We start from the raw sequence: 21,429 nt of genomic DNA, 5'->3' as shown, positions 1-21,429 counted from the left end.
CAAGACTGGGTTTAGACTCTTTTCACCTCCCACCTTCCTCTAGTGCCCCCCCCACCCTCCTTCCCCCGGCCCTTCCCAGGCCGCAAAGAGGAGAGGGGGTCATCAGTCCGCCAGGGGGAGCGCCGGAGCCCAGCACTGAGCTGACCAGATCGCCTGGGTCCGCGGGAGAGCCCAGAGGGTCCCTCCAATCTGCGGGCGCGGAGGGCGGAGCGCCAGCTGTAGCAGGGGGAGAAGAAAAACCCCAGCCAGCCGGCAGCGAGCCCAGAACGCGGGGGAACGAGCCCGGATCGTCTCTGCCGGGGCGCCTGGGGGGAAGAAACCAGCCGGCCCCACCTCGCGCCCCTCTAGCTCTCCTGGAAAAGAAGCAGCAGCAAGCTGCCCCCACCCCCGACCCATCCCACTGCAGCTCTGTGGACGGTTCTGGGGGAGAGAGAAGACGCCCATCGAGTCCGAGAGGATCCAGGTACCGGGGCCCCTCGGAACCAGGGGACTGGGACGAGGGGACCGGGAGGCCAGCTTGAGCCTGGGGTTCTGGTGGGAGCCTGCTGTGGGGTGCAGGGCACCCTCGTGTCTCTCTAGGAGTGTTGGGGCTCCTCTCTCTGGGCTCCCCGAAGAAAGGTGTTAACTAGTTAGGAAATGTTAGTTACCCTCAGAAGTCCTGTACTGTGGGGACCGTCAGAAAATGAGAGGATTCTCCGGGAGACAGGAGGGGAGCTGGCTACAACACAGGTGCTGAAAATAGTAGCCCATGGGACTTCGAGGGCAATCCATCAGATTGAAAGAGAAAGGGAGGAAACATAACCCTGAGCACATTCACCCCTAAATGATCTTGATCACTGGCCCTGCTCTCTTATCACCACTACCTCCTCCCAAAGTTTTCATTTTTTCCTTGTCTTTAAAAAATGAAGCTTAGATTTAGCCAAGTTATCTTGTCTATATAGCCAAGTGCTACCCATAACCCAAGGCTAACCCTAACTCCACCCCAGTATCTTAGGGGGTCAGAGAGTGACAGTAGCCATTGAAGAAACTGAGGTTGAGATTAAAATCCAAGAGTTCCTGAAGGAAAGAGAATGTCACATCCTTTCATTGCCTCCTCTGACTCCCTCACTTACATCTCAACTGGTTTTAAATCACCTGGGGGAAGAGGAGCAGAACTGTTAAATGAAGAAAGAGCCTTGGAAAGAAATTGAAGTGGTATATTGGCTTTCCTAATGCAGAGATTTACTGCTCTTTCCCTAAGAGGGAAGAAGGAAAAGGCAATTGAGAGAATTTCAATTGCTGCTTCACAAGAGCTGATCTGTGCGTGTTCCCTTGCTCTCCTGGTCTTTCTTTCAGCTCAGGGGTTCTTAGTCTATGATGAATGAAATTTGTTTTGGGAAATATTCTGATGACTGCATTTTATTCATTTTAAAACGTGTGATGCATTTTAAGACATTATTCTGAGAAGGAATTCCCTAAACTTCCCCAAGCTGCTAATGGGGTTCGTTGCACACAAGAAAGGTTAAAAGCTCAGAAAGTAGCTGTACTTTGTGGATAATGACCTAGCACACCTGGGGTTCTTGAATGTCCTCTTTTAAAATTGCTTCCTTTATTGTACCTGTTGTACTTTTCTCTGTTATCTCTTTCTTTCCTTTCTTATCTCTTCCACAAGTTTTGTTGACCAGACTGCCCAGTAGGGACATCCTCCTAACAGTCAAAGCTTAACTTGGTCATTGAACTGATCCAAGTCCTGGGGGGGGGGGGGGGAACCTTAGAAGCAGCCCCATCTACATTTTGAGGACTTTGAGTGAGGAAAGGGAAAGGGACAGGGAACTGGTTTATTGATCATTAGATATTACAATCCGGTGTTTGGGACTATATGTATTTTACAGGCATTTAAAGTAGCTTTTTCTTTTCTCTTCCCTAGTGAGCAACTGATTAATAATCTAATACTGATTGTTCTCTTTGAGTTCTTTCTGAACTAGAACTCAACTAAAGGAGGGAGTTTGGAGCCTTTGTGGGGAATATTGGAAAAAACAAAGCTCCTGTATAGTAGAATTCACTTTTCCTGATCCCTTCCCTGTCAAGGATTCTATTAAACCATACTGCCTTCTTCTTTTGGTTCACTGAAAACTAAATAGTCTTACACTTAAAGTTTTCTTGAAAGAATACATCCTTTAATAAAAATTCTGTACTTTTCAGCATCATTGAAGGGACAGATCATGATCAGGAACAGATGGTGACTCAATATATAAAGAGCACTTGCCCTGGAGTCAGGAGGAATTGAGTTTGAATTTGGCCTCAGACACTATCTGTACTACCTGAGTGACCTTGGGCAAATCATTTAACTCTTTTGTCTCAAAAAAAAAAGAAGAACATAGTACCAGGAATCATAGAATCAGTGATCTAGGGAGTAACTGAGAGTAGGTGAGAAGGATTTTTGACTATAGAGAAAAAAAAAATTACTTTCTGAAGTAGCAATTGGGGGAAATATAGCAGCCTCATCTTTATGTAGACTCATTTCCAAGGAGTGCAAAGGCTTTTATAGGCATTAATTTTATTTCCAAGAACAGTTACTTGTTAAAGGTAGTTATTTTGTAGACAGTCTGAGATTCAGAATGGGTAAACGAGTGATCCAGTGTCACGCAGCAAGTCAGTATAAGACTGAACAATGAATTTATAATTTATTTCTAAACTAGGGTTAAAAGGAAGTGGGATCTGTTTGCTGGATGACCCAATTGATACATTTCTGCCCTCATTTGGATATAAGGTGACTTTTTTAAGTCATTGAAAAGGAGTTGGTATTTTGCAAAATGATTCCCTAAACTTCATCAAACTGCCAATGAGGTTCCATTGCACAAAAAGAAAGGTTAAGAGCCCTTAATATAGGAGCTCAGAAAGTAGCTGTTCTCTGGATGACCTAGCACACCTGAGGTTCTTTTTTTTTTATAGGTTTTTGCAAGGTAGTGGGGTTAAGTGGCTTGCCCAAGGCCACACAGCTAGGTAATTATTCAGTGTCTGAGGCAGGATTTGAACTCAGGTACTCCTGACCCCAGGGCCTGTGGTCTATCCACTGGGTCACCTAGCTGCCCCCAAACCTGGGGTTCTTGAATGTCCTCTTTTAAAATTGCTTCCTCCATTGTATCTGTTATATTTTTCTCTGTGTAATCTCTTTCCTTTCCCATCTCTTCCATAACTTTTGTTGATCAGACTGCCCAAAAGGAACTTCCTCCTAAAAGTCAAAGCCTAACCGGGTCATTGAACTGATCCAAGTTCTGGGAAAAACTTTAGAAGCACCCCCAACTATATTTTGAGGGCTTTGAAGGGAATGACATCTACAAAACAACCTAGATAAATTCTCAAAATGTCAAGTTAGGCAGAATTTCTAGGGAATAACATGCCTCCACTGCCATCTTGTCACCTTCTCCTTTCACCCCTGTTACTGAGGGAGAGTGTAAAAAAAGAAGTATGCTATTTTGAACATTTGTAGACATCAGGATAGTGTCTGATTATTATTTGGAATAGTCCAACCAATGCTGAGTTTCATTTTTTCTCCACCAATGGGTTTGTTTCTAGTCAGGTTTGTTTCCCTTCATTCCCCTTCCCATTGCCTTTGGGTAGTTATTCTTAACAGGCTGCAAATAAGATCAGGTTGGACTGTACCACTGCATGATAATCATGTGTGATAATGACATGATTTGCTAATATATAACATTTGCTTCTTGTCTCTCTCAAAGGTCTGATATCTCCATTCCAATTATGTTGGGAACAAGGTGGTGACTTGCTATATAAAAATAAAGACTCTAGAGGATTGACTCCTTGGTATTTGACTTGGACTGAATTTCATAGTAGTTGAGCTCTCCACTCCCTACCTTCACTGATTACCATGGGACCTGAAGAGGGGAATACCACTGGTGCACACAACAATTTTGCAGCTATCTTCAACTCTCACAGAGAGCGTACTGCCTCCCTCCCATTCAACTTTAGCTATGGTGACTATGACCTGCCTCTAGATGAGGAGGATGATGTGACCAAGACCCGAACCTTCTTTGCTGCCAAGATTGTCATTGGTATAGCTCTAGTGGGCATTATGCTCGTCTGTGGCATTGGTAACTTTATTTTCATTGCTGCCCTGGCCCGATACAAAAAGTTGCGCAACCTCACCAACTTGCTCATTGCCAACCTAGCCATCTCTGACTTCCTGGTGGCCATTGTATGCTGTCCCTTTGAAATGGACTACTATGTGGTTCGCCAACTCTCCTGGGAGCATGGCCATGTGCTCTGTGCCTCTGTCAACTATCTTCGAACTGTTTCCCTCTATGTCTCTACTAATGCCTTATTGGCCATTGCTGTAGACAGGTAAGTATTAGACAGGGTAGAGTAGGAGCATGGGGTCAAGAATAACCATCGAGAGAGATAATTTGGTGTTCCCATTACACTCACCCCATCTAGAAATTGGTAAGAGCAGTGTCTATCCCCTTTCTTCATGTTAGCAAGGGTTGAGTTTCACAGTTGATTATTGGAAAGAAGAGCACTGGCCTCTCACCTTGGACCTGGTGAGTGGTGTCCATGCTCCCTAGAGGTTGACAAGTCCAATTAATGAGAGGATATAAATATAGTTAATGTTCATAAAAGCCTTTGCACTTCTTGGAAATGAGGTTACATAAAAATGAGGCTGCTATTTTTACCTCAATCACTACTTCAGAAAGAAATCCTTTTTCGATATAGTCAAGAAGCCTTCTCACCTACTCTCAGTTACTCCCTAAACCACTGATTCTATGATTCCTGGTGCTATACTTTTTTGTTTTGTTTTGTTTTTTTTGAGGCAGTGAGGTTATGGGGCTTTCCCAATGTCACACAGGCAGTACAGATCGAGTATCTGAGGCTGGATTTGAACTCAGGTCCTCCAGACTCCAGGGCCAGTGTTCTATGTGGCCTGGTAAGAAATAACTGTCTGTTAGATATTCTATCTAGTTTAGGATTAGTTGTTCATTTGTGTGAGCATTGTCTTAAATTTACCTTGCCTAATCTTACTTAGATTGAGGAGAATAGCTCCAACAGGTTTAATGCTTAGTGATCTAGTGCCTCAGAAGAGGTTATCAAACAGAGACATCCCTCCCTCTCCCCACTCCATTCTCCCAAATCAGTTCTTTCTTAACAACAGATTTTTAAAGCAAGGTTACTGGATTTGTTTGCATAAAATCTGTGGACACATTTGTGTATGTTCTTTTGCATAAATCTGTATGTTTATTTGCATACATTTGTATGCAGTCCTTCCAGAACCCTGGCTTCCGTTATATAAAGTGAAATGAATGAGAGCAGCCTATAGCAACTTTGATATATGCTGTATTTATGCATTTCTTATGGTTTAATTACCTATAGACTAGGTGATTTTTATCAGATGAGCACAATCTTTTTTTTAACCCTAAACAAAGAAAACTATTATAAAGTGCTTTTCCACAGTATAGGTTCAACTTAACTGAAACATTGTTACCTGTGCAAAAGAGACCATCCAATCCTTCTGTTTTTTTAATGGGATACTACTTTAATCCTCCAGTGCCAAGTTATAGTAGGACTCCTAATAACAAAGATCGTAGAAATTAATATTGTAAAGATCTTGGGTCCTTATTTTCAAATCCAATACTTATGAACATTGTATTCCTTGAAAATACAAGTATTGGGGCAGCTAGGTGGCGAAGTGGATAAAGCACCGGCCCTGGAGTCAGGAGTACCTGGGTTCAAATCCGCTCTCAGACACTTAATAATTAAATAGCTGTGTAGCCTTGGGCAAGCCACTTAACCCCATTTGCCTTGCAAAAAAAACCTAAAAAAAAATACAAGTATTAACTTTTATAAGGTAAGGAACTAGACATCTCTTATTGTTCTAAACCAGAGAGAAGAAAATCCAGCTAGCCCTAGGGAAATACAATGGATCCCCAAGGACTAAGTCCACTTTAAGTATTTTGTGTCCTTGGCTTATTAGTTTAAAGTTGCACAAAGACTTGTGGGACAACCTGTAGAATCATCTGACAGTCTAATTCTGAAACCATCAGCCCTCTTCCCTGTCCTCAAGACTTGTGGATGGTATTTATCCTAGGGTCGGATAATAGTAATGTTAACAGTTATAATATAAATATGAATATAAATAGCATTTATATAATTCTCTAGAGTCTGTAAAGCACTTTACATGTGTTATATGATGAGATAACAATTATAAAGTGCTTAGCATAATCCTTGGCACAATAAATGCTAATGTTAATTATTATTATTATTATTATTATTATTATTATCATCATCATCATTTATTATTATTATTTGGCCTTCACAACATACCTATAAAATAGATACTATTATCCTGGTTTTATAGATGAGGAAACTAATGGAGAGGTTAAGTGACTTGACTAGGATTACATGAGTAGTAAATGTCTGAGGCAGAATTTGAACTTAGACCTTCCTGACTTCAAATCCAACTCTATCCATTGTGCCATCTAATACTGGGCAACAATGTCTGCTCCTGGCTCACTCCATCCCCCATCTCTAGAACTCTACCATCTCCTCAGTCTAATACTATTTTTCCCCCCTGACCAAGATCAGCCCATCTTAACCTCAGATCCCTGCCCCAACTTCAATTAATTATTGAACCCCTAGAAGAGGTAGAAATGGGTTTTCAAGACACTGAATTTCCTGTCACCTTCAGTTTTGAAAGTGAAAATCCACTCCCTTTCCCTAGTAAAAGGGCTATTCTGTGCCTTTGCTGAACTCTGCCAGCACCAAGAAGAGGCAGATTGGATTATTTCATGTGACTTCTTACTGCCACCGTATCCTTTTCTGAGTTTAGCTACTCTAAAATGTAGAAAGCACATGCTTTTCTTGAAAAAAGAATCAGAAATATTTCTCAACCATAGCTCTCAGCTTGTATTCCCTAGCACTGGCACTGCACAAGGCTGAAAATTCCTTTAACTTGAATGCAAAACATCTGTTCAATTTTAGATAACACACATTTTCATTTCCCTTTCATTGAACTTTGTTTCCAAAAAAAAAGTGGGAGACAAAAGTAAGGCTCCTCTTGTCCAGTATTTACTTACTGAATTTGTGTTGTTTCTTTGCTCCCCTGGAACTTTTGAGACACTGAACTAAAGGTTTTAAAGCTCACTATATTCTCCTGCAGGGAGAGATGTGGGACAAAGGAACAGAGGTAGAGACAAAGAAGGCAGTCTGATATTTTAGAGAAGATGACAAAAACAAAATGAGAAGGGGAGAATTTTCAAATTCATCACATAGAGCACAGTCCCCAATCTCTACCAGGATGGACCAGAGAAAGAAAGAGAAACAAACCACTGTTTAAAATGGTCCGGTTCCTTCAGAGTACATTGTTCAGTTGCATGTAGTCACTTGGTACAGAACATCAACTAAATAGAAGGTCAGATGATAGAGGGAAATCATTGGTATTACAAATCAGTAGGAAAGAATTGGGATTTAGATATTTTTTTCTTACCATGCAGTACAGATCCCAATCCCTCTCCCTTCTATTCTGCATTTCTAGCTCCCTGCTGGCCAACTCCACCTGAATGTCCAGCTGTGATTTACTCAATATGTCTTAAAGAAATAATACCTCTTCTTGAGGGCAGGAATTATGCTGTTTTTCTTCTTCATTTCATGAATACCAGAGTATCTGCCACATGGTAGACACTTTGAAAAGGCTAGCTGAATTGAGTGGAATAACACCTCAACTTTCTATGGTGTTTTAAGATTTACAAGGCACATTTTCTGTTCTTTTTTTACTTGAAAGAATTAGAATATTTATTTTGGAAAAAAAAAGATGAAGTTTGGGACCATGATATAGGGTCTCAGTTCAAACTTTTCATCCATTATGAAGTTCATTCATTTGTTTTTTCCAATTGATATTTTATTTTATTTTTCCAATATATGCTGTGAAAATTTTTTTCAACATTCAACACAAGGCACATTTTTCACAATATTATTGTAAGGTGGGTTGTGCCAATATCTTTGCTTCCATTTTAAGATGAGACTTAGAGAAGTTTTACTCATTTCAAATTCCACCTCTTATATCTGATCTGGTTTTACCCTATGGAGCAAACCAAAATAGAAGAAATCTTTCTTGCCCACAGTCCACACAGAAAATAAGAGTCAGCGTCAATATTTGAACCTATATATCTTGATTTTCAAGTCCAACATTATTTTCATCATACCATACTATCTAAAGCTAAATCTGTCATTTTTCCTCAATAAAATAAAAATAAATATAAAAATCATATCCCTCTCTGGACTCCCAGTTGCTCTCCAAGGTAGAACAGGCCAGTTTCTCAGTCACCCAACTTCATCCTTTATCTTTTTCTCCCTTCCTACTTTCTTTTACATTGACAGTAACCAAGGCACATTTGTTCTTCCTTCTCAATAGCCACCATTTTCTCAATTTCTTCTGCTATCAGTTTAGTTCAGTGTCTCATCCTCTTAGACCCATACTCTTCCAGGAGTTTCTTATCTGGTATCCATATATTCAGTCTCTACTCTGCTTGAGTCTTTTGTAACCAATGCTGAATGATTAATCTTCTAAAAGATTGTCTTGCATGTGTCACCTTTACCCAGCTTCTGCTCAGTGACTTCTCACTACCTATGGGATAAAGTTCAAATTCATTCACCTTTCACAAAATAGACCTATTCATAGTCTCTTGCAGACACAATTCATATTTCTGGCTTGTTTCCTTTCTTCATGTCCTTTCCTATTTTTGAACCCTAGCTCTTCCACTTATTACCTGTGTGACCTTGGAGAAAACATTTATCCTCATTGGGACTCAGCTTTATCATTTGCAAAGGAGAGGGGTGGACAAGAAGATATCTAAGTTCTCTTTCAAATTTAAATCAGTAACCCCCTTCTCAGAATGGATCCTCTCTTTGCTTCTGATGATCTATTTTCAACTCATCCTATAAAGCTCAGGTCCAGTCTCACTTCCCATAGCATTTCTTATTTGTACCAAAATTGGAACCCTGTTTATGCTGCATCTTTTAAAATATGTATCCTATTTCCCCAACTAGATTCTAACCTCCCAAGGGCAGCAATGTTGCCTTCAACATCTTTGTGCCCTAAGCACATATAGTATGTGCTTAGCAAATTCTTATCTGTAAGTGATGATGATAGGATTCTTATTGTGAGTATATAGGTGACTAGATGATATTGAAAGAGCACTGGACATTTAGCCAGGAAGACCTGAGTTCAAAACTTTCCTCAAAAATGACTGTGTGATCCTGGACAAATTACTTAAGTTCTGTCTGCCTCAGTTTCTTCATTTGTTAAATGGGAATAATAATAGTCCCTATGTATTGGGTTGAGTGGGATAAAATGATATAATATTTGTAAAGTACTTTCTATGGTTAAAATGATAAATAAATATTGTTGATGTTATTTCAGGTCCAAAATTATTCTAGTTATTGGTAGCTAGACTGGGAGGACCAGCTAAAAGATTTATAAGACATGACCATTTTTCTCAAGCAGTTTATAATCCAAAGGAGAGGAGAGAGGGAGCAGGGAAAGACAGAAAAAATATATATATATATATATATATATATATATATCACATCTAGCCATAGATATATTTATCTATTTGTTTATTTATCTATGGACAGATATTCTAGCCTATCCAACATTTAGCAAAATGTTTGGCATATGGCAGTATTTAATCAATGTTATTTCACTTGCTTATAATATTCAGAGAAAAGGAGTAGTCAGGGAAAACTTTAAGGAAGTGATGGCTCATGAGATGGACTTCGAAGGATGGGTAGGATTGAAATGAATCAAAAGGAGGAGAAGAGAATATTCCAGGAGGAATTACTCTAACAAAGTCCTGGAGACAGTAATGAGAAGACTTATAATACTGGAGTAAAGAATTGTTGTTGAGGGTAATGGCTATCAGGCTGATGGATTAAAAAGGTCCAAATTGTAAAGGACTTTGAAAGCAAAGCAAAAGGGAATAGACAGAATCATTGTGATTTGTAAGTAGAAGGATCAGAGATATTCTAGTTTTCAAGGGCAGGGATTAGGGTTCTTGTTACTACTGTTATTGTTTTTCCTAGCATTGCACCTCCATTGTCCAACACAGCTCCCTGTAGCATAAGTATTCCCAACTTGGGGAGCAAATGCCCTCAGAGAGATAGGAAGTGTTTGTCAAGAGGTATGGGAAATAACTTTATTTAAATTAAATTAAATAGCTATTATCCTATTAAAATATTCTCTTTGCTTATTTCTCATCTATCTATGCTGGATAAATGCTAGAATTATTTCCTTTCATGTTAAATAGGTAGTATGGGAAGAGTGACCAAAAGAGAAGAAAAAGATTGGGGTTAAGATTCCAATTCAAGTCACTAGAATTTGCTGAGGCCATCTAAAGAATGGCAAGGATTAAACTCTTTTGAATTAGGGAATTTTGACTCCTTTTTGTCAGTGTAGCTAGAATATTCCAAGCTAAGTTTATTTGTGATAGAGTTAATTTCTGATTGTCTTCAGAAGTAGAGAGAAGGAATGCATGTTCTCTGGTCATATTTTCATTCCCCTTTACATGGCTCATCTAGGTATTGCCACAATAAAGATTGACATGAATAGGTATAGTGATGACTCCATTTAGGCATCATAGAAGAAAAGCAAAACAGTTTTCTGTTTCATCTACTGACATGACTTCATCTCACCTTGATTACTTTGGAATTTGTTTGCCCAGACAATCTTTCTTTCCTTGAAAAATCAGCAATAAGTGGATTGAGAGATGAGTCACTGAAACTGCCTATAGCTAGCTGACTGGGCATTGGGCAAGCTAGTGACAGATACATAAGCAGAAAATATTAATTTGCTGATTGAGGTCTTCCTTCTTAGAGTACTAATGCAGAGAGAAAAGGACTATGATGAAAAATACAAATAAGGAGAGTTGTCATTCAACTCTTGGAAGGTTTCCGTGTGTGTGTGTGTGTGTGTGTGTGTGTGTGTGTGTGTGTGTGTGTGTTTGTGTGTGTGTGTGTGTGTGTCCAGGCTTAAGATGGGCATGTTGACTAATCTTAGAGAAAGAACAATTAGGATATAGACAATGTATCTATCTCTGACAAAAGCATTAATTGAGGTTGTAAAATTCTCTCTCACATTGTATTCTCTCCTACCCAAACTTATCTAAAAACTAGTCCCATTATCCTTACTCTGGCCCTTTCCCAGAAACCTCAAGGGATTCTTCCTTCTTCCCCTCAGAACACTTATTCAGTGCATGAAGGATGGAAGTCTAGAACTATAGAATATTCGTATTAGAAATGTCCTTCCTTTTCATTAAGCTGAACCCCTTTATCTCACAGATGAGGAAACTGAGGCCAAGGGAGGGAAAAATGATTTGCCAAACTAAGAGGTAGAGTCATAGGGCTTGAGAGTGATTTTTCTGCCACTTCTTGTACTCTCCAGTTGATCCAAGGAATCTCATGGATTATAAGACATCCTTCCCTTTAAGTCTGAGTTCTCTGGCTGAGCCATTTGCTAAATCATTGAGAACAAAATTCAGATGCTCACTCACTTACTTTTATCACTGACAATGTTCTGTCTGCCTCAACAATCTGCAAATCATAATAGCCTGAAATTAATTTCAGGGCCACCTCTGTCTCCAAGGGGTAGTGCTATCAGGAGTTTTCCTTCCTCATCAACATATTCTAAATTCAACTTGGCCCCTTCCCTTCATCTTAGATCAGACAAGAAGAGCCTAGAAAAATATTTCTTCTTTTTTTTTCAACTGGTATAGTACATTAAAGCTTCAAGGCTGATTTCACATAAAATCAGAGCAGATATAGTAGTCATAAAAATATGAAAAATAAAGAGATATTTATGATGTAATGGTTTCCCGGAGATTAGTCTAAAGAACTACCATAAATTAGTTTTGAAGGGAAGATGAATGCAGGCAAACTTTAAACAAGTCATTTCTCCTCTCTTTGCCTCAGTTTCCTCATCTATAAAAGGATGAGGTTGGACTAGACTTTTTAGGCCCCTCAGAACTTGAGATTTATGACCCTATGATCTCTAAGGTCCTTTCAGCTCTAGATAAGCCTTGAAAATTAGAGGTTTTGCCAATGAATTTACTGAAAGAAAATATCAACTTAAGCATTACAAATTCCATGGAATTACATTATAGTACCTCGAGGGTATTGAATTATCAAATAAATAGCATGAAACTCCTTACAAGTATCCTAAATCATTAGATGCTATTGGGCAGGAAGGGATACAATCAAAGTGCTGACTACTAAAACATATAAAAATGGAAATTCTCTTTGATTAGGATGCCATTCATGTTTAATATGGTAGAGCCAAATTGTAATAAAAAGCCATAAACTCCTGGGTTCCCATCATGAGCAGCAATAAATTCAGAGCACCCATTGCTGTAGACAGCTGTGTCGTGCTAACATCATAGTCTTTGAAAGAGGACCCTTACTTAGTGATGAGGGGATTGTTAGCACACTTCAAACCATACTAATCCCACTATAAGTCTTTGTGACACTGTTATACTCACCCAAGTAGCATTGATGGGATTGGCAATGAGTTCTATGAGGGGGCTGAATTTTGGCTAGAGAATTCCAAAAGCCACCCTGAATTTTAATACAGCCATCTGGGGAATAGTGGGAGGGATTTGATCCAATTTTATCTAATATCTTCAGAGACCTAGAAGAGGAAGTTATTGGCACTGAGTAAAATCACTATCTACATAGATAGGTAGATAGCTCATTAATAAACACTATGTGGGTAGCTAGGTGGCACAGTGGATAGAGCGCCAGCCCTGGACTCAGGAGTACCTGAGTTCAAATTAGACCTCAGACACTTAATAATTACCTAGCTGTGTGGCCTTGGGAAAGTCACTTAACCCCATTTCCTTGCAAAAAAAAAAAAAACCTAAAAAAAACAACCACTATGTGCCAAACACTGGTGATTCAAATACAAGCAACAAAGCAACAAAGGAGATTATATTCTATATCACAACATGATATAGAGCCTTAGGACCCAAAAAAGATAAAACAAAAGCTGTTCTATCAGAGTCAAGAGTCCAAGGCAAGGCATCTGGATTGCCTTCCAGTTTTGGGTGATGGTAGCAGTAAATGCAACATGGTATAGAGTGGTTTGGGAAATGCTCAGTTGATTGCTGTTGCCAAAATGTTGTGGAGGGGAAATAAGCTAAGAGTAAAACAACAACATCAGCATCATCAACAACAAAACAATTGCCTAGGGGAAAAGAACGAAGTTCTAGTCATTCAGCTTTCTACATAAACAGTAGAGCCATGAAGCTAGATAGACAGTCATCATACATGGTAAGATTGTCTATGTTGACTTCCTTTAGACCCCATGCCGATTTCTTTCATGCTTCTCTTGATTTGTAAGTGTGAATTTGGAAGTACTAGTTCACTTCCAAGGATTAATAGTGTTTATTCTTTCACCTCCATAATCTTCTCTTTTCAGTTCCCCTTTATATACACTTTTCTATCTTCATATTTCCCATCACAAGATATATTCTTTCTAGAATCATAGAATTTTAGATTAGAAGGAGCCTTACAGGTCAAAGAGTCCAGGTCAAGAATTGCCTCTATGCATTGTCAAAAGTGGTTATCAATTTGAAGACCTCCAGTGTAGAAGTGACTTCCTACACAGGTATGCAATTCTACTTTGGGATAGCTCTAGTTTTCTAGGCATTTTTTATGACATCAAGACAAAATATCTTCTTTCTGAAACTCTGGAGCTAAACAAAATGATTCCAATTCCTCTTTTATACAGTTGCTCTTCAAATACTTGAAGAGAGTTATCATGTCATTACAGATTCTTTTTCTTCATCATGCTAAACAACCCAAGTTCCTATAGCAGATTTCTATAATATAGATTCAAGACCTTCCAACTTTCTGGTTGTCTTCTTGATAAGAGCATCAAGCTTATCAGTATCCTTCTTAACTGCCATGCCCAGAACTGAATATAATCTCCATATGTGGATTGATATAAAGAGGCACTATTATCTCCTTATTGACTCTCTTAAGGCAGCCCAAACTCACATTATGTTTTTTTAATTGCCACAGCCTACTTTTGGCTCATAGTCAGGTGGAATTCCACTAAAACTTCTATATCTTTTTCAAACAAACTCCTGATTAATATACCACTCTCATTCTCTATTTGATGAGTTTTTATAAACAATGTGTAAGATTTCACATTTATACAAATTATACCTTCTTAGGTTGAGCCCAATGCACTAATCTCTCAAAATGGTTTTGGTTGCTAAATATCATCCATTCTATTAGCCATAACTCTCAGCTCTACTTCTGCAAATTGAATGAGCCTGCAATCTATGCCTTTATCCAAGTTATTAATATTCAATAGTAAAGAATCAAATGCAGTTCACTGGAGCATTTCAATGCCAAAATGACACAACATAAATGGTTATCTATTGTCAGTCATTCAACCAACTTTCAACCTATTTTCTTTTATTAACAGGACCTATCTCTTTATCTCTCCACAGGAATAGCATGAAATATTTTATCAAATGAGTCGCTAAAATCTAGGCAAACTTAAGTTTCAGAATTTCTCTGATATGATAGTCTAGTAACTTTACAAAGGTAGTGAAGTTGGTCTGGCATGTCCTGCCTTTGATGAAACCTTTCAGGTTCTTTGTATCATCGATTCCTTCATGAATCATCTTGGATTGCCACTAGTCATCATTTTAATGTTCTATTCTTGAATTTTCCAAGAAATTGAAGTCAAGTTCATTAACTTATGGTTTTCAGGGTTTGTCCCTCTCCTTTATTTGAATGTCAGGAAAAACTTTTCCCTTCTCCAGTCCTGCAATACTTTTCCCATTCTCTACACACATTCAGATGCCACTGATAATGGCCCATCAGTCAAGTCTATCAAATGGGCTATCTAAGGATAAGTGCAGTTCATTTGAATCAAGTGACTTGAATTTATCAAGCACAAGTTGTACTCTTACTTGCTTTTTACTTATCTTGGGTAAGTGTTCCACATTAATTATTTTTGCTCTGTTACTTCAAGGAAAGAGAGAAGTAAAACAATAACTGAGTAACTCTGCCTTTTCTCAATCTTTCATACAAAGAGGCACTCTTATCCTTTCTTCAATTTCTCTTTTCCCATATATAGTTTAGTTTTTTTCATTGTCATTAACTTTTCTTGCCAATCTTAATTCATACTTTCAGAACACAAAGGTACTGAATATAGTGTAGAGCTCTTTAGACTTTCTCCTGGAAGAAATCATTTTCACATAAATTAATTCATGTCCTCCCCACAAGTGCTATTTTCCCCCCTCTGGATTACTTTAGGAAAAAGCAATGTACTTCAGGGGAAAGACAACAAGGGATTTTGAATTCTTGTCTAGGTCACAGTAGTAGAAATAGTGTATAGTTCAGTGGTAGAAAGAGGACAAGAGAAAGTCAAGAAGCCTGACTTCCAATCTTTATTCTTTTTTTACCTTAACTCATATCATCAACCTTTTCCTTGATGCAGTTTCCCAATTTTAATGGATGTTTGTGAGAATAAATTAAGAGGCAGCATATTACAGAGGAAAGAATGATGGATTTGAATTTAGTGAATTCAACTCTTGGCTCTGCCCCGTGCTTCCTCTTTGATCTTGAGCTAAGTTATTTAAAGTCACTCAATTTTCTAAATTCTAAAATGAGGGATTGTAATGAATGATGTCTAAGGTCTATCAGGACTCTAAATCTAAAATCCTATTATATATATATATATATATATATATATGTATATATACAACTACATATATATGTATAGATATATAAAACTATGTTATAAAATAAATATATATTCTCTTCCCTTTCTTCATTCAATCTCTAAGTGTGGAAGAAATACTCTTTAGTGTTGTCCAAAATAGGAGTGATCAATTCTTTCACTTGCTCTGTAAATTATTGACTGTCCTGCTTTTGAACCACAAATTAATTGAAATAAATATCTATGGAAATACTATTGGTATCACAGATTTAACTCTGGAAGGGATCTTAGAGGTCATCTAGACCAACTATTTTCATTTTTCAAAGGAGAAAAATGATTAATGGCTACCCAGAGAAGGGAAATAATTCACCCAAGGTCTTACAATGGCAAAGCTCAGATGCACTTCTAGGTCTATGACCCCCAAATTGAACACTCCATCTTCCATAGAATCTCAAACTCAGAGAGTGGAAAGATGGGGAAAAGTTGGTATCTGTTGTTTTTTTCCTTCTTCAATACTTGAAAAAAATTGGTGCTTTCATATTTCTGGGCACTTCTGCCTATGATACAGATTGCTACTTCTTAAAAGAATGACTGGATAAGAAAATGCCATTGCTTAGTTGCCAGCTTCTTAGATACAGATACCTCCAAGTTTAGTTGGAATAGTCCATCAACCATCAACTCCTGGGCCTATTTTTGAAGACCTTTCAGTTTGACAGAATCTTTCAGGGTCTGCACATCACTGGCAGTATAACCTTCAAATAGCCAGGACTGATTTTCACCCCATAAAGAGGTAGCAATTCAGGTGGAGGGCCACTATTAACAGCACTAGCAATTTTTTAAACTCCTAATAATAATCTTGCTAAAATTATAATAATATCAAGTCCATTGTCTTCATCATTGTTGTGACTATTTCCCCATAGATATCTGGCAATCGTACATCCCCTGAAACCACGGATGAATTATCAAACTGCCACATTTCTGATAGCATTGGTCTGGATTGTATCCATCCTCATTGCCATCCCATCAGCTTACTTTGCAACAGAGACCGTCCTCTTTATTGTCAAAAGCCAGGAGAAAATTTTCTGTGGCCAGATATGGCCAGTGGATCAGCAAATATACTATAAATCTTACTTCCTGTTCATTTTTGGCATTGAGTTTGTGGGACCTGTGATCACCATGACCTTGTGTTATGCAAGAATCTCCCGAGAGCTCTGGTTCAAGGCTGTCCCTGGCTTCCAGACAGAACAGATCCGGAAACGTCTCCGTTGTCGAAGGAAGACAGTCCTCGTACTCATGTGTATCCTGACTGCCTATGTGATCTGTTGGGCCCCTTTTTATGGCTTCACCATTGTCCGGGACTTCTTCCCAACTGTGTTTGTGAAAGAGAAGCACTATCTTACAGCTTTCTATATTGTTGAGTGCATCGCCATGAGCAATAGCATGATCAATACTGTGTGCTTTGTCACCGTCAAAAACAACACCATGAAATACTTTAAGAAGATCATGCTTCTCCGCTGGAGGTCTTCATATCATGGAAGCAAGTCCAGTGCAGATGTTGACCTCAAGACGAGCGGGATGCCTGTTACAGAAGAGGTGGATTGTATCAGATTAAAGTAATCTATTGGATCTTAAATAATAAATAAAACATCCTTCAAGCTCTACAGTATCAGATGTGAAGAATATGCTATTAGATAAAATTAAGGCTCAAATATTTAATGAGAAGACAAGTACATCAATGCAGTCTAGGATCTCACAATTTCATGGATGTACAGTAATTATCATCACTCAACATATTTCCTGAGCACTACTTTATACAAAATAGTACTTAGATGTTGGGGATATGAACTTGTGTTCAGAATGTATCTGTTGAAGAATAAAACTACAAATTAAACCAATACATTCTTATACAAGGCAGCACTGCAAAGCATATTGAAATATTGAACTGAAATTAAAGAATATCTGGATCAAATCCTACCTTCAACATTTACCCTAGATAAATCATTTAGCTTCTATAAACTACAAGCAAATTTTCTAGGACTTAACTAATAAACTATTAATGAGTAAGTGATCTATGCCAGTAGAAGTTGATACACTGGGATTTCCTTACCTGGAAAAAATCATAGCCACTTCCTATATTTGAGTATGAACAATAAATTGTGGTGTCATACACAGGCCAGAAATAAGCAAGTATTTAGGTTGGAAATACAGATAAATAAATGCTTTCCTAGAGATTTGGGTTCTGCTTCCATGACTCCCAGGACTACTCTTAAGACATTGATATGGGTCTTCCCTGTCATCACTCCTAACTATGAATTGTTCAGGCTCCAAATTTCAGTTTTTCTGTGCTGTCCAGAATAAAGAACATTTGGAAATGAAGATGATACTCTATGAGGGAGACTTTCAGATTCCCAACCTTTTGCATTCTACACAACCTCTTGTGACTTCTTCAACATACTTCGTGCTGCTGGAGTTGGTGAGGGTGTCAGAGGATGGATCTTACTATAGGCAACTTTTTTATGTGGTACAATATGAAGGGCAGAAAGAAAAACCTCCAGTAATTCTCTTCTTGCCTGAAATTCTACTATTCATGATTCACAGGCTCTCTCTCTCTCTCTCTCTCTCTCTCTCTCTCTCTCTCTCTCTCTCTGTGTGTGTGTGTGTGTGATCATCTTTTTGAAATGTAAATATCCCTGAGATGGGATGAAATGAATTCAACTGACCTGGCCATAGAAGAGAGTGAGGAGTTGGAATAGAATTGGGCACATGCTGGGAAAAGAAACATAGAAAAGGGAGATGTGTGTCTAGAAACAAGGAAGCTTCTTTTTTTTTCCTAACCACTTTTTCTTGGTGGAGCCATAGACTCCCATATTCCTGCTAAATAAGAGTAACCTATCATCATTAGTAACTTCTTTGGACAAAGGAAGACCTTAGTCCAAATGCTACTATGTCCAACCTTTCTTCATTGTTCTTTGTATGAGCTACTCTATTGTTCTCTTAGAGATTAGCTGACAGTCTGGTAAAAGATATGAAGGTCTGTGAAGCAATTAGGAGCAAATGATCTCATCTCTTTGGCTCTATGACCTCCAGGATTTTAGCCATGAACTGCTGATGAACTTCTCCTTGTCTGGAAAGTCGAATAGTGCAGCAAACAGCATGGTGGACTTGAGGTTGGGGGATTCTGATACTGGTTATGTCACCATAGACAAGTTGCAATCTCTTTGGCCTCGGTTTCTTCGCCTATAAAAGAGGATCATGTTTCTTTCACTACCTGCCTCTCAGCGTTATTGTGGGGAAAGTGACATAAATGTGAGTTATTATTTTTGGACTGTTCCAGGACTGCATGTTCCTGGGACTTCATCAGTTGATATCTCTAGTCTTTTTCTTATTCATGTGTATATAAATATACATATACCTATGCATATATATGTATATGGACTTTATTTTCGAATTGACCTTTGGGATACATAAAAGTTCAGGCTAACTGGGAAATGAGTTTGTAGAAATTATAAAAGGCAGGATGGGATGGGGGCTTTTTTCTTTTCCAAAGACAAATGTTCTTCTCTACAGTGAATTTTCAACCCCTGGCCAATTTCTTCCCACCATGCAGCGTTCTCAGCACCACTCCCCAGCCAAGGTATCCTTGGAGGATCCAAAGGACTTTTAGCAGTCGTCTAGGAAAAACATAACTTGGAATGCACCAAATCCCATAATGCATTCTAATGCCAAGAAAATAAGTCTGAGATTATCTGGGATGTTATTTGAGTTTTGCTTTTTAGAAAGTAGTAGGAACTATGCCACTACTTTCTCTCCATTAGCAAGAATAACTGAGAATTGGCTATATTAAACTTGAAGCATTTTAGATAATATTAGTCTTCCCCCATTATTATCTTGAAATGCATAGAATCTTGCCCTCCTCATTCAGAGTAATGAAAACATTTGCAAGATGCAGAGATTAGAGTGCTGAAATTGGACTTAGAAAGACTGATTTTAAACTCTTCCTCAGACAAGAGCCATATGACTCTAGGCAGGATAATTTTTCAACCTCAGTTTCTTCATCTTTAAAATGGGGATGGTAAATCTCACAGAATTATTGTAAAAATTTCAATTGAGATGATGTACAAAAAGTGTTCTGTGAACTGTAATGCTCTATTTAAAATCATTATTATGGTTGTTGTTAAATATCATTGTCTGCTTGTGATGTACTAAGGAATATAAATCTTGTATTATTGCCAAGTGAAGCAATGAATATGGAAAAACTGACCACGCTATTCATATATGCTCCTCCAATCACACCCCACCTCCAAATTGTTTAATTGTGTCTATATTTGTGGGTATAAATGATGTAAGGTAATTTGAGCAAGTCTACTTTTGACAGGATGTGTAGAGGGCTTTGCCCACACAAGATACTTAAATAAATATTTGTTGAATTGTGTGAAGTAGTAAATTAATGTTTATAAATATGAAAGTTGTCTCATAATCACAAACTGATATTTACTTTTTTCAATATTTTTCTTATAGTGGCATGTTTTAATACAAGGCATATTCTGTACATATTACATAAAACAAAACTCAAGCACTGCCTACAAATGTTGATTCAGGAGGCTGGTGGATAAGGTCAAACCTAGCCCAGATTATAATTCTACTTTTAATAACCCCAATTCTTAAATGGTTTCCCCTTTTTTCCTCACAAACTCAAAAAAATTGAGTTTTTGTCATTTTACTCCATTGATCAACATACTTCTGTCCTCTACAACTAAGCAAGTTGTAGTTCTAATTGCTTTTCTTTGGGATAGGCAGTCAACACTTGAAAACAATTACACTATCTTTTAGTTTTCTCTTAGACTTCCCCACTTCATTCAACTAATTTACAAATGGAATGAATTTGAAAATCTACAAGACAAGAACAAAGTATTCTTTAATCTTTATATTCTTGTACCAGAATTTTTAGCTATCATATATTGTTCTCAGCCATTAAATATGACTTCTTGGTTCTATTCAGGTACTTGCCTACCTTTTTCCATGTCTCATTTGTTGCTCTTAATATGCTGTGGATTTATAGGGATAACTTAGTAAATTATATATATATATATATATATATATATATATGTATATATATAGAGAGAGAGAGACTCTAAGTGAAAGTTAGTTTAGTAAAACTTGTAATAAAAATAAATAATTAAATAAACAGTCAAACAAATAAATGGGGCTAGGTGGCACAGTGAATAGAACACCAGCCCTAAGACAGATAGATGGATGGATGGATGATAAATAGAAAGATAGATAATATATATGGTATGTATATGTATATATGTATATATATATATGTGTGTGTGTGTGTGTGTGTGTATACGAAAGTATATCTGGCAGTGTGTTTATTTAATTGATGGCCCAGTCTCAGCCTTCCAAGTATATATCACTCCTCCCAAACTAGGGCCTGCTTTTGTTGTTGTTGGGTAATTTCAATTGAGTCCAACTTTCCATGACCCCACTGATCAAGATATTAGAATGGTTTGTCATTTTTTTTCTGAAACTCATTTTTCAGATGAGGAATTGAGAGGAAAAAAGGTTGGGATTTGCCTAGTTATACAGCGCTAATAAACGCCTTAGATCAATCAGATCTGAACTCATAAAGATGAGTCTTCTTGATTCTAGCCTATCCACTGTGCTACTGACCCTTATGGTCTGTCAAAAGTTAACAAACCACTCCAGTA

The 21,429-nt window shown here is 38.0% G+C and overlaps 1 protein-coding gene across 1 annotated transcript; it reads left to right on the top strand.

Annotated features, from left to right (window-relative positions):
* The first annotated feature begins 307 nt into the window (after positions 1 to 307).
* Positions 308 to 20,770, top strand: PROKR1 (prokineticin receptor 1). The gene is made up of 3 exons (XM_074207624.1): positions 308 to 463; positions 3,717 to 4,338; positions 16,639 to 20,770. Exons 2-3 carry the CDS (start codon positions 3,866 to 3,868, stop codon positions 17,333 to 17,335), a joined length of 1,170 nt encoding a protein of 389 aa, XP_074063725.1. The 5' UTR covers positions 308 to 463; positions 3,717 to 3,865; the 3' UTR covers positions 17,336 to 20,770.
* The last annotated feature ends 659 nt before the right edge of the window (positions 20,771 to 21,429 follow it).

This window comes from Macrotis lagotis, chromosome 1 (genome assembly GCF_037893015.1).
Source record: "Macrotis lagotis isolate mMagLag1 chromosome 1, bilby.v1.9.chrom.fasta, whole genome shotgun sequence".
Taxonomy (NCBI): Eukaryota; Metazoa; Chordata; class Mammalia; order Peramelemorphia; family Peramelidae; genus Macrotis; species Macrotis lagotis.
Note: the sequence above shows the minus strand (reverse complement) of the source record. Positions and strands in the feature narration are given on the sequence as shown.